Genomic DNA, 12,807 nt, shown 5'->3' on the forward strand with positions numbered 1-12,807 from the left:
GCCTTCCCGATCAGCCAGATCTGTTTCCATGGATATCACCCAATGTTTCCAAATGCTTTAGGAAAGACTGAGGTTTCCCTGCACTTTACCCGCTGCATGAGTCATCGGTAGGGGGATTGTTCCAGAATACCCTCAGTCTAAAGTTTGGGGAACTCCAATAACCCTGACACGCCTGAAACAACAATGACAGATGGCATAGTTACGGAAAAACAGTTGTAATGCAGTGGTGGAATTGTGTGACGTGCTTGTTCCACGGTTAAGAAACCTCCTTGGTATCCGTGGTTACGGTCATCTGGGATTGATCAGGCTCGATGTTCAAAATACTGGAGAGAGACTGGGCCGGAACAATACAGAGACTGGGCCGGAGACACCAACAAGGGTTGCCTGTTTTGAGATGGTCTACCATCGAGAACTTGTTTCGTAAGAGTGGATGAGGCTTTCAGGGGATTTTAGTGATTATATTTCAACAATGGCCAGGGCCAGTACACTTTTGTCTGTTGACTAATGCTGGCATAGTTTGTGCTCACCAATTACGTGTTTACAAGCACCCTGAGTCTCCAGCAACATGACGAACATGAGGCCAGGAATCTGAAGCGCTCAGTCCAACCAGAGCTGAGCTCGGAATACTTAATGCCTTAAGGCCCAATCCCATTTCTACCCCTTACCCCTTCCCCTTGTTTTGAAGGGGTAAGGGGAAGGGGTAAGGGGTAGAAATGGGATTGGGCCTTGCCCTTAAGTATGGTTCGCTCAAGGGCTCATGCACATTTATGAGATGATTTATGCATCAATCAGTGGTCTATCCAGACGTTTGGAACAATGTTATGAGCGTTTGTAATTGTGAAGATGAAAAGTCTGGAGGCAAATGAAGAGGCGAATATATTATATTTATTATACTATTTATATAGCTATATTTAAATATTTGATTATCCTAGAGGATATACTGAGACATATAGAAGATACATGACACCTCATTGTTATTATAGGTAAGAATTAGTTAATTTAATAGCATTCATGTCAGCTTAACATCGTGATCTTAGAAACGGTTGAGTTTGAAAAGCATGAAAATAGTCTTTATAAAAATAAGGAACAGAGAAAATTTGCAGATCCTGAGTCGGGACTGAAAGGATGAATTCACCGTTCAGACAGTCCCTAAGGCCATGAGACTCAACGGACGATTGCACTGAATCCAATGCGGCTATTTGAAGTGTGCAAACTGCATCCCACATACAGACGGGGTCTAGTAGATGTGGCGAGGAGGGGGGGGGGGGGGGGGGGGGGGGTGTGTGTGTGTGTGTGTGTGTGTGTGTGTGTGTGTCTGTGTGTCTGTGTGTGTGTGTGTGTGTGTGTGTCTGTGTGTCTGTGTGTCTGTGTGTTCGTGTGTGTGTGTGTGCGCGCGTGCGTGTATGCGTGCGTGCGTGTTGCAGCCACAATTATTGCGTCCGGTCGGGGTCAGGGTCAGGAGTCCTTCTTGGCGCCGAGGCCTGGAAACGTGTCGACCCAGGCCTGCGTGCGTGCCCGGCACTCCTCCCAGCTGAAGAGCGGCGTGTACCGGAAGTGGCGCCGCGCCTTGTCCGAGCTCACGGTGAAGGAGGTGCACGCCACGGCCAGCGTGTAGCGGTTGAGCAGCGGCGCCCACTGACACACGGGCCGCAGCAGCCAGCGCAGCACGTCGTTGAGGACGGCGAGGAACCAGAGCGCCGCCAGGGGAACGTGCACCTGGCTGAAGCCGAACGCCGACAGGAACTGCAGGTTGAAGTCCTCGTAGCTCTTGTAGGGCGAGTCGTCATAGCAGAAGTACGCCTGGCCGCCCACCGTCTGCGGCTCCTCCATCAGGCCCCGCGCCGCCAGCAGGTGCATCCAGGCCACGTTGCCTAGCGACGGGGAAACACACACGCCAGGGCTGAGTGGGTGCTGAATGATGACCGGTATGGTCGTCCTCTGGGTAGGTCATAGAGAGGAAGTGGCGAATGGAAAACATCCTGTGCGTGTGTGGTTACACACGAGGGAAGTTACTGGGGAAGTTACTGAACGAGCGGCAGGAATTGGCATCGACCGACGTTTCGACCGCCCAACGGCTGCCGGTAAGTCGGTTGTCACTCGAATTCCTTTCACCAAAGGGAATACACACCTATGCTCTGATGACACATTTGTACTTTTCGTTTCACAATTGTTCTTGTGAAACCGAATAAACAAAGATAAGGAGGAAGAAAATAAAAAGTATTTTTATCGGGGAAGTCGGGCAGATGCAGGCGTGCGAGCAGTGAATTATGTGTGGAGTGCGGTTGGAACACTTGGTGGTGATATGGTTGATTAGAGAGAAAGACACACACACACACACACACACACACACACACACACACACACGGTCAATTCCCCTTGCAAACTCTCTACTTCTTCTTCTGCTTCTGAAGCAGAAGCAGTTTAGCCTGGCTCCGCCCGCCTAAGTACTTCAACTCAATTTGAATTCCCCTTCAGTACTAGGTCTGGGTCTGCGGCATGTTAGTGGGTTTTCTCCGTCCAAATTTTCCGCGTCCAATCAGCGAACAGAGGGAGTGGCTGAGAACAATGACGTCAAAGTCAGCTCTCGTTGACGGACATCTTCACGCACGGTGTTTGGTTTGTTGACAGCCTGCCTCGCAACGTGATTCCCGGCCAAACGTCTAACCCCCCACCGGGCCCAGGCTCACCTGCGTAGACCCGGCCGTGCTCCGTGTTCTTGGGGACCCCCAGGATGAGCCGCCCCCCCGCCTGCACGCTCTTGTCGTAGAAGTCCTTCATGAGCTGGTGCTCCTCTCCGTAGATCCCGGTGGGCCGCAGGGAGCAGGTGTGCAGCGTCTTACCGCCGCTCACCTGGGAGAGGGGATGGGGGGGGGGGGGGGGGGGTTAGGCAGCAGACTGGGGGGGGTTCTACTTAAAGGACAATTCCGGTATTTTGAACATTGAGCCCCCTTTCCTGTTCGTCTAGGATAAAACGAGTGGTTAACTCCGAAATTTTGAATATTGGTCCTGTCTCCAGTATTTGGCAAATTTCGAATCGCCGTTGCATGCTTCACAATGGCTGGCTATGGGCATTCACAAACACCCCTTAACCATCGTTTTCAGAAACGTGAAACTCATCGAGTGGTTAGTGGTGTTCGATGATGTTCCTCATCAAGTATTGTAGAGGAATACAGTTTCTGTCGTGTTTTATTTGCCATTTTGTAAATCGGCATTTTGCAAATGAAACGGAAACCAGACCGGAAACGGAAACGGGAACGAGGGGTGGTTGTAGTCTTTTCACTCGGTTCTCCGTATCAACAGTAGGGCTAGAACCGAGTGAAAAGACTATAACCCCCTATAGAAACCCACTCATATTTTTGAATGGTCGTGCATCATTCCCTTATTTTCTGGAGGGACTGGAGAGATCTGTATCGATCTCCAACACTTCCTGTTTAAGATGACGCAACATGACGATTTTTGCGTAGAAGTAAATCGGAAGTGTAAGAGGGGAGGATTCTCGTAAGACTACGAGCCCATGGGGGTGGGACCCGCTGATCTAGATCAGTGGGAGTGGCCAGCGAAGCTGTGCATCATGGTGCATGGTGGGATTTTTCAATCCACAAGCGCCAAAAAGTCACTTTCTGCCATTTCTCGGTCAAGACGGCACCAAATTAGAATTTTATTTTATCATTCGACTACATATAGGATTCCCAATTTCAATACATATTCATGCCTCCACTGGTGAAATGCTCCTTTAAGGAACATCGCACTTTGTGTAGAAATCGCATAGCCAGCCACCAGCTACTGGTGAGAGTATTTGTTTTCTATTTGACTGCGTCTATTTGACTGCGTCTATTTGACTGCGTTCTATTTCACCGCGACAGCTCGCAAATTTAGGTTTAAGGCTGCGGCTATGTGTTCTGTGATTGGCTCTGAGAACCCATCTTCCACTTGTCAATCGAAAGATACGATTAATACGCCCACGACACTCCAGTTATGATCATTCTTTTGGGGAGCCCCTAAGGCTTAATCAACGTGTATAAACCGCGGGGTACCTCCGTGCCGTTCGCTCTGACCACGATGCGCTCCGCCTCCGCCTTGCTCCGGGGGTAGGGCATGGCGTGAGCGATGTTGTAGGGCGTCTCTTCGTTTCCCCTGTTTGGAACAAAGAAACCAATAAAGTTTAACTCGTGGGACATCCTGGTTTTAAGATCTGCGTTCCAGACGGCCTTGACTTGGAAGCAGAGTGGGGAGAGGGGGGAAGACCCAGGCACGGAAACAGGGCGGATTCAAGACTATTTTTTTGTGACTGTGGTTGGACCACTTGATGGTATGTGGGTCATTATAGAGGAAGGCTTATAACACGTAAACAAGCGCACACACACATAAACACACTCACACACACGCGGCACGTGTGTGTGTGTGGCAGACAGCTGAAAAGAGCTCTTGGAGTGATGAGAACAACACATCTGTAGCCTTATAGCAATAAAACAAAATCGCATTTCAATATGAGAGCGAGCTCCACTCTGTCTGGGGCCTTCATTAGGAACACAACCGACCCACAGGCCTTCACCAGAAGAAGGCGGGTGCCGGCTGATGCCAGAATTCCTTTGAAGGAACCCTACTCATCTTGAAGGGCCTCCGCATTCCTTCAGGTTGAGGGCATTGCAAGAGATCCTCATCGCAAACACAGCTCCAGAGAAACAGCAGTGCAACTCAAAGTATATGTTATTAAACACAAAGCGCTCTGCAACCAAGATGAGATGCTACTTGAGTCCTGAATTAAACACAAGCGCCCGAACGCATCCTTGAGGGGGATTCCACTGGATGTGCATGGGCAGAGATAGTCTGATTTAATTTGGCAATTAATGGTAATCCATCCAAATATATTTCAGCAGAGCAGAGATGTAAGGAGGTAGGAAGAACCGACATGAATCAACATGAAAGAGTTCAGGTCGGTCTGAGTCAGAGCGAGAATCTTATTCTATTTTCAGATGCTAGATCTGTGCTTGCGTGAGTGTCTTCCCTTTCATGCCTAGCCCGAGGACCTCCTCTTTGGTGCACATGTCATGTTTTCAGAAAACAACAACAACATGTTGCCTTGGTGAGGAGGAAGAGGAAGAGGAGAACGAAGAGGGGGGAGGAGGAGGAGGAAGACGAAGGTGGAGCAGGAGGATGAAGAGAGAGGAGGAGAAGGAGGATGAAGAGGTAGGAGGAGGAAGAGAGGGAGGAAGAGGATGAAGAGGAGGAGGAGGAAGAGGCAGAGGTGGATAAGGAAACCATTAGGATGAGAGGAAGCAGTTTGAGAGGCATACCTGATGAAGGGGTCTCCTTTGACGTTCGGGCCCACCACCTCCATGCTGCTGGTGTAGACCAGATACTGGACCCCAAGCTCCATACACGCCTGGATCACGTTCTCTGTTCCTGGGGACCGGGGAGGAAGCACCAACATTAGGAACGGATGAGGCACGTCGATGAATAATACTTTATAGACAGCGGGATATCGTGTGCTTGGGCAGGCGATGATGTCATTGTTTGCTTGAGCAGGCGATGATGACCCTAAACAGCCTGGATCACAGTGTTTGCACGGTAAATGTTTTTCCTGTTGACACAAACTGTAGACGACAAACAATTTACGAAGAAACCTAAGTTGAGCTTACGTCTGTTCCGAATATTTCCCGATGACAGGGAAACAATGTCAGGGAGTTGACATTAAAACATGAATTGTGACTCATTGTGTGGAAAACAGCCGTAGAATAGTCAATCTGTGGTCACATGATTTTAGTCTGAAATAGCATAGCACAAACAAACCAAAGTGCAAATTCTCGGCGTGCATTGTGACACGATGCGATTTATGACCTTTTTATAGATAAATATATTTATAGTGGTTCTGAGAGGGTTGGGTCCACCACAGCTCGCAAATAATAACCATCATTCACCATGCGCCGACATATAATCATTTCACAGAAACCCAACTCCCAGACACGCCATAGGATTCCTGCTAAATGTTATGGTAATGTCACGTAGGATGACAGATGTTGGGTTGGACCGCATCCGCAAGGCCAACTGGTCCCAGTCGGTTCAGTGGCTGCCTGGATTGTTTCTTTAAATCCTTTGTTGACTGACTGCCCACAGTGCTACAGCCACCACCCCACCGCTCTACAGGAAAATCTGGTCCAGATAGGAATCCAGGGCTTCATTAATTGAAACAATGTGATTGGGTGAACGTGGTTTGAGTAATCTGAATATTTTTTAAATAAATAAATGGATCACACTAAGAATTTTAAGATATAGAAGTGAAATTGGTGGGTCAGTGAATGAAAGAGCCCTCCCGGCCTGCAACAAATTATTCTGACCTCATTGTCAAATTATCCCCCCCCCCCCCCAAGTGGCGGGGGGCTGAATTACGACACCAATGGGTTTGGACTTGTTACGGTACGATCACAAAAGGAGAGCATTAAGTGGCTTAGCGGAAGGGAGCTCCCGCCAAGCAGGACTGATGGGATTACCTCGGGTCAGGGTGTGCCACTCCCAGCCAGAACATTCCGGGTTCAATCCTAGCGAGAGAGGTAGAGCGGTTGGCTGGTAACCAAAAGGTGGCTAGTTCGATCGCCAGAGAGTCGTGGTGTCCCACGCTGACGCCGCCGTCGTGTGTGAATTTATAAATGTTAGGCAGTGTTGTAAAGCACTTTGAGTGGCCACTGGTTAGAAAAGCGCTGTATAATTGCGGTCCATTCACCAATTAGACCCTTTTGTCATTGACCGCCTAATGACGCACTCGGACCGGGCCGGGTACAAAGGAGCATCTGCTGTCGCGGCGTGTTTGTGCGCTCGTTTAACGCCCACCTGTGACGTTGACGGCGTGGATGACCGCCGGGGACACCTTGTGCCAGACGTCCACCAGGCTGGCAGAGTGGAAGACCACGTCAGCCCCGCGCACGGCCTCCCGTACGCTGGGGTAGTCCGTGATGTCCCCCTGGAGCACCGTCACCTGCACCCCGTCTGAGGGAGGGAGGAGGGAGGGAGGGAGGGAGGGAGGGAGGAAGCAGGACCCATGAGAAGGGGGGTTCGGTATACATGTACATCTGGAGAATGACAACTCAGGCTGGCTCAGGGTGGCTCAGGAGATGGAGAGGGTTGGCTGTTAACCGGAAGGTTGCTAGTTCGATCCCCGGCTCTTCCTACCGTGAGAGTGTATAGGTGTCTCTTGGGCCTTTCACACCGCCGCAAAATCGGAGCGCTAGTTCGGAGCTAGAGCCAGTGTTTTGGTTTCACATCGCCAGAGAACCGGCTCCGGCCTGTAAAAACCGGTTCAACTCCAGCCCCAGGATTGAGCTGGGCTAGAACGAGTACTGCCTTTACGCCAGGGGCAGGGGGCGGGGTTATCCTTACCTTCATAAACCGGAAGACCAACGAAGACCGGCACTTTTAAAAACACAGAAGTAAACAATGGACGTGAATAATCCGTGCATGGTTCGTTCTTTGAATATTCAGATTTAAAACAAAATCAGAAAAAACCATTAACAGAGCTGTTTTTTGGTTTTTCTGATTTGGTTTTGAAACGGAAAAAAGGGCAAAAGGAATAAACAAATAAACGGCATTTTATTTGTGTTTGTGTGTTGGTTTTTTAAACCCGAAACAGAAAACAAAAACAAAAAATAGATACATTTATAGTCATAGGCTACACCAGAAGGCAGAACGCAGCGAAGAAAAAAGAGCCAACCACCTAAACCAGCAATAGACTGTCTAATTATATTTAGCCTTAGCCGCACTTGAACCTTATGGTGAATTTATTAGTGAACTATTTGACACTGGAAAGACACACAAGAGAGGGTTGGCTGTTAACCGGAAGGTCGCTAGTTCGATTCCCGGCATTATGGTATTGAATTGAAGCCAAGATAAATAAGGATCGTTTTGCCCGGTGATGTGGAGTCGGGCATCACATATGCTGCAGGCCGTAGCCACGGGCCATAGGATAGGGGGTTTTAGGGCAAGGATCGTTTTCCAAGGCCAGGACATTCAATGTTTAACGACAAAAACACTAGCTTGCTTACTTTCTTACTTTCTTCCCCCGTTAGCTAACTCACTTGCTAAATATTTCCTGGGTGTCAACAACGGTTCTGCCATAACAAAAAAGAAAACTCAGAAAGTAAAACGTCTTTCATGGTTCATTATTCAGGCACAGCAAGTCTCAATCTGTATAGATTGAGACTTGATTATTGATTAATGATTGTTGTATGAAAATAAATTACTTATTAGTTGTCCCAAGCAGGTATTGTACATTCATATGAGCTTTGCTCAGATCTGGCAAAACAACAATAATTAATTGACTTGAATATTTCTTCCTCTTTGTCTTTTGCTGCTGCTAGAGCTCTAACAAAGACCAAAAAATTTGAACATATTACACAAATTCTTAAATCGTTACATTGGCTTCCTGTAGGTCAGAGAATTGATTTTAAAATCATGTTGCTAACCTATAAATCCCTACATGGTTTAGGCCCAAAATATTTAACTGATATGCTTCCACTACATAAGCCTTCTAGACCACTAAGAAGCTCTGAGACCAATCAGTTAATCATCCCCAGAGACACGAAACATGGGAAAGCAGGATTTAGTTACTATGCAACAAATAGCTGGAATAAACTCCCAGAAGATTTAAGACTTGCCCCAGCTCTGAGCAAACAAGACTGAAGACTTTTGTTTGTTTTAGCTTTCTGCTAAATCTTAAATACATTGCACTTTCTAAAAAGCGTTTTTAACCTCGCCTTTATTTTCTATTTTAATACTAAAATGCCTTTTAACTTTCTATTTTACTCATTTCTTTGCATTTGTTTTCTTTTACTTATCTATTATTTTATTTTATTGTATGACAATGTTTATATGTGAAGCACTTTGAGTCTGCCTTGTGTATGAAAAGTGCTATATAAATAAAGTTGCCTTGCCTTGCCTTTAATTATTTAGTTTACTATTTTCAGGAGTTTGTCATTTTGCTGTAAGGTCACAATTGTCAAGTTCAACAATGCAAATATTATAGGGTACAACATTTCCAATGATGCATCTGTTTGTCTCAACTCCATCCACTAAAGGCTGCTCATGAAAATGTACATAGTGCAGCTTTAAAATCAGGAAAATACGGTATGCTATGCCGCTGATAATAAGGGATGTTAACATTTAAACAACTGTTTAACCATTTACCCACAATATCATTCTGTCAGTTAAAAGCTGACGATGGATTGACTCGTGGATGGCTGCGTTTTTTATTAGTAAGAAACGGTGTAGTTCTGATACTTATTATTGTACTGGTCATTGCATTTTCTATTAGTCCTATTGACTGTTGACTCTGCCGTCGGTGTGTCAATGTGTGTAACCGATGTAAGTTGCTTTGGATAAAAGCGTCTGCTAAATGTCCTAATTGTAAAAGAAATTCAAACGAGAATTATGAAGAAAAAAAAAGGCAGAGTTGTAAATTGGAGGAGAGTGGAGACATGTCATAGAAGAGATGACATGACATCTTATTTTAATGCAACCATATCCTTTAAAATTGTTCCAGTAACTTGTGGTTGAGATGTTGATGCAGCCGGTATCAACTGGAATTTGGACTGAACGATTACACAGGAAGGCACTCATTCACATTGAAACATCTCAGAAATGGAAATCCAAGGATATAAATAGTTCTTCCTCGATCCCCGATTACAGAACTATTGTGTCCTCCATGCTCGCATTTTAATAATGTGTATCCAATTAAATAAAAAAAGTTTGCGCAATTTGGCGCGGGCAGGTTTAGATTTTGGAAAGGGATTGGTGATGGAGGGGATCTAAGAAAGGAGAGCAGTGCTGATCTACCATCTAACAGCGTTACCCGTGCCCTGCACGGCGAGACGGGGTCTAAAACCTAATCCACCCCTAACCCGGTGCACCGGAGGACCGTGTTACCTGTGCTCTGCTCGGTAAGACGGGGGTCCACCACCTTGTCGAAGAGCCTGATCTCACGCACCCGCTTCTCCTTCTCCAGCGTCACGCCGAGCAGGTGGCGGCCGAGAAAGCCGCATCCTCCGGTCACCAGGTAGACCAGGCTACGTCCGTCAGACATCGTGGTGACAGCTGCAGTCCTATAGTCCTCCTGCAGTCCTATAGTCCGCCTACAGTGTACCGAGAGGGTTCAGACTCGCTATTGAGGCAACTCAGTCCTTCTCTGTGCTCCAACCCTTTATAAGCTCTGGGCGTTCACACACACAAACACTGCTCGGCATCCAGCCGACTTTGAACTTTGACCACGACCAGCCATATATTGATGAATCCTTCACTACTAGTGTTAAACTATCACCGATCGGACCAAAAAGAGTTCGTGGTGTTTATATGAAAGCACTCGGTGTTAGGCTATTTCATGTCGGTCCAAGTCTTTAAGAGGGGTGTTTGTATGACTTGTGTAGACCTATGTGTGTGCAAAACGTCAATGTTCACCTTATTTTTGAGAAAGCGCTGTTTTCTATTAAGCTAGGCTACTTATTTTTTCGAGCCGACTGCGTTTCCCGAATTTTGCTGACGCTTTTATTCAAAGCCACTAACAAACATTAATTCTCTTTTACGCATCGACGGCGGAGTCCGCCGCGCAGGGCGACAGTCAGCCGTCAGAGTGAGGTGTCTTCTTGCAGAGGGGAAGGGGAAGAGAATCATCTCAACACTCAGCAGCTGGGGATCGGAATAGCAACCTTCTGGTTGTTCTATGTCGTATATAGGCTTCGCCTTTTAAGGCTATCGCTATTGGGTTTGCCCTAGGCGCAAGCCGTAGCACTGGAAAAAAAGGCCTCAATCACGTACGCAGATACATGCGGGCGCCGGCGGACATTCTGCTCCCATTTTCTTCCGGACGATCCTGTAGCATAATTACATGCATATCATTGCTGAAGTTATCGACGTCTTTACTGTCCCGCTCGACGATGCAATCTCTCTCCTTGGGTGCTTGGAGACGGACGACTCCGACCGCGACGAGGAGGGGGCGTATCCCCCCGGCTTCTCCCTCTCTGAATGTAGAGGTCGGAGCCCGGGGCGGCAGCATTGCCCGTCTCTGCCGCCACCTCACTTCCAGTGGTTGGAGCTTTGGTGGCAGAGCTACCGGGCATTACCGCCAGGGCCGCCGCAAACCTTGGCTTTGCGGTGCCCATGCCTCAGGCCCCCCAACGCCCGGCCGGACCAGCTGCATGACATCTGGGGGCTCGAGGCCGCGGGACGCCCCGCCCGTCTCGACCCGATCTGGTCGATGTTTCCATTCATTTGTACAGAGTCTGGATCCACTTGAAGGCTGGTGTCTGTTGAAGTTTAAAACTATTGGATCTGCCCGGTGCCACTCTGGATCTGCGCTAACCAATCGCTAACGTTTGGCCGGGAATCACGTTGCGCGCAGGCTGTAAACGAGGCGTTACCACACACCGTCCGTGAAGATGTCTGTCAATGAGAGCTGTGTGTTGTCCGTTTTATTACACACAGCTTTCCGGGTGGCGTCCATGTTTTCCTCCAACGACCGAGCGACGTTGGAGGACCGAGGACGTTGCCTAGCAACACGCACGAACACGCCCCTTTTCCTCGGACGGCGAACTCGCCATCTCGGTTGAACTCAGTGGTGACCGAGCAAAATTCCGAGACAGAATTCAAGATGGCTGCGCCCGGTGTGACTTGGAGTATGAACTGTTTTCATGGTGCTTGGAACGCTTTGGTGGTTTAAATGGCAATTTCAATCACTCTTTTACTTCAATCTGCGTCCGTATCTCTGCCTATGGCCTATAACCGACCTATTTTGGAGCACGTGGTACTCTGCCAATGCTACCGCGATAACAGCTTTCCGGGTGGCGTTGTCACACCAAATTTGTACCGGCTGCCAAATTTGTACCGGGTACGTAATCAGTTATCCGTTGCCAGGCAACGAACAACAGATTACGTAAGGGGTTGTCCGTTGCCAGGCAGGTTTCAGAAAACATTCCCGCTCATGTTGCCAAAGACGAAATAACATAATACAGATAACGGATCGCTAGATAACACTTGTTTTTACTTTATATTTGTATTTTACGTAATTGTTTAATCGAATTTAGCTAGTAAACTGAGTGTATAAAGCAGGTTTCGAAAAACATTCGTGCTCATGTTGCCAAAGACGAAATAACATTATACAGATAACCGATCGCTAGATAACACTTGTTTTTACTTTATATTTGTGTTACATTTAATTGTTTAATCAAAATAGTAAAATAAGTGTTATCTGTCTTGTCGCGCTCAATGAACGAGTTCGCGAATGTTCTTGAACCTTCCTACGTCATTCGACGCGATCGTCTGTTGCCAGGCAGGTTTGGAATGGATTACGTAAGGATGACGTACCCGGTACAAATTTGGCACCCGGTACAAATTTGGTGTGACAGCGTCAATGTTTTCCTCCAACGACCGAGCGAAACATAATAAAACACCTGAAGTGTGGGCGTGGCATCAGATCCGAGATCCGAGTCGGTTCACAAAAACGCACCAGAGCCAGGTTAACTTTGCATCCAAAACAACAAAACCATTTCACAAAAATAAACACGGCGTCATTTTATTTAAAAAATATTTTAATGCACCATTAATAAAGAGTCCAACGCATTAATACAAGAGAAATATTGCAAATAATATTAAAAATAATAATCATCCAATTAAAAGGAAACAATAGAAAATAACTGAATTGGAAGGTATGTACATCTATCCTCCTGGAGACGTGAGGAAGAGAAACAACTTATTTACAGCTTGGAATCGAGTGTTTCTACGAGAAACAGACACATCTACAATATTTACACGTGTTTCTTTGAAGATCTT

General features: G+C 47.1%; 1 protein-coding gene across 1 annotated transcript; it reads right to left on the bottom strand.

Moving 5' to 3' along the window:
- Nucleotides 1-734: 734 nt before the first annotated feature.
- hsd3b7 (hydroxy-delta-5-steroid dehydrogenase, 3 beta- and steroid delta-isomerase) lies at nt 735-11,118 on the bottom strand. Its single transcript, XM_056611580.1, has 6 exons — nt 9,913-11,118; nt 6,826-6,981; nt 5,295-5,403; nt 4,035-4,134; nt 2,688-2,850; nt 735-1,871 (listed from the first exon to the last, which is right to left on the bottom strand). Exons 1-6 carry the CDS (start codon nt 10,067-10,069, stop codon nt 1,456-1,458), a joined length of 1,101 nt encoding a protein of 366 aa, XP_056467555.1. The 5' UTR covers nt 10,070-11,118; the 3' UTR covers nt 735-1,455.
- Nucleotides 11,119-12,807: the final 1,689 nt, after the last annotated feature.

Source organism: Gadus chalcogrammus, chromosome 2 (assembly GCF_026213295.1).
Source record: "Gadus chalcogrammus isolate NIFS_2021 chromosome 2, NIFS_Gcha_1.0, whole genome shotgun sequence".
In the NCBI taxonomy this organism is placed as follows: Eukaryota; Metazoa; Chordata; class Actinopteri; order Gadiformes; family Gadidae; genus Gadus; species Gadus chalcogrammus.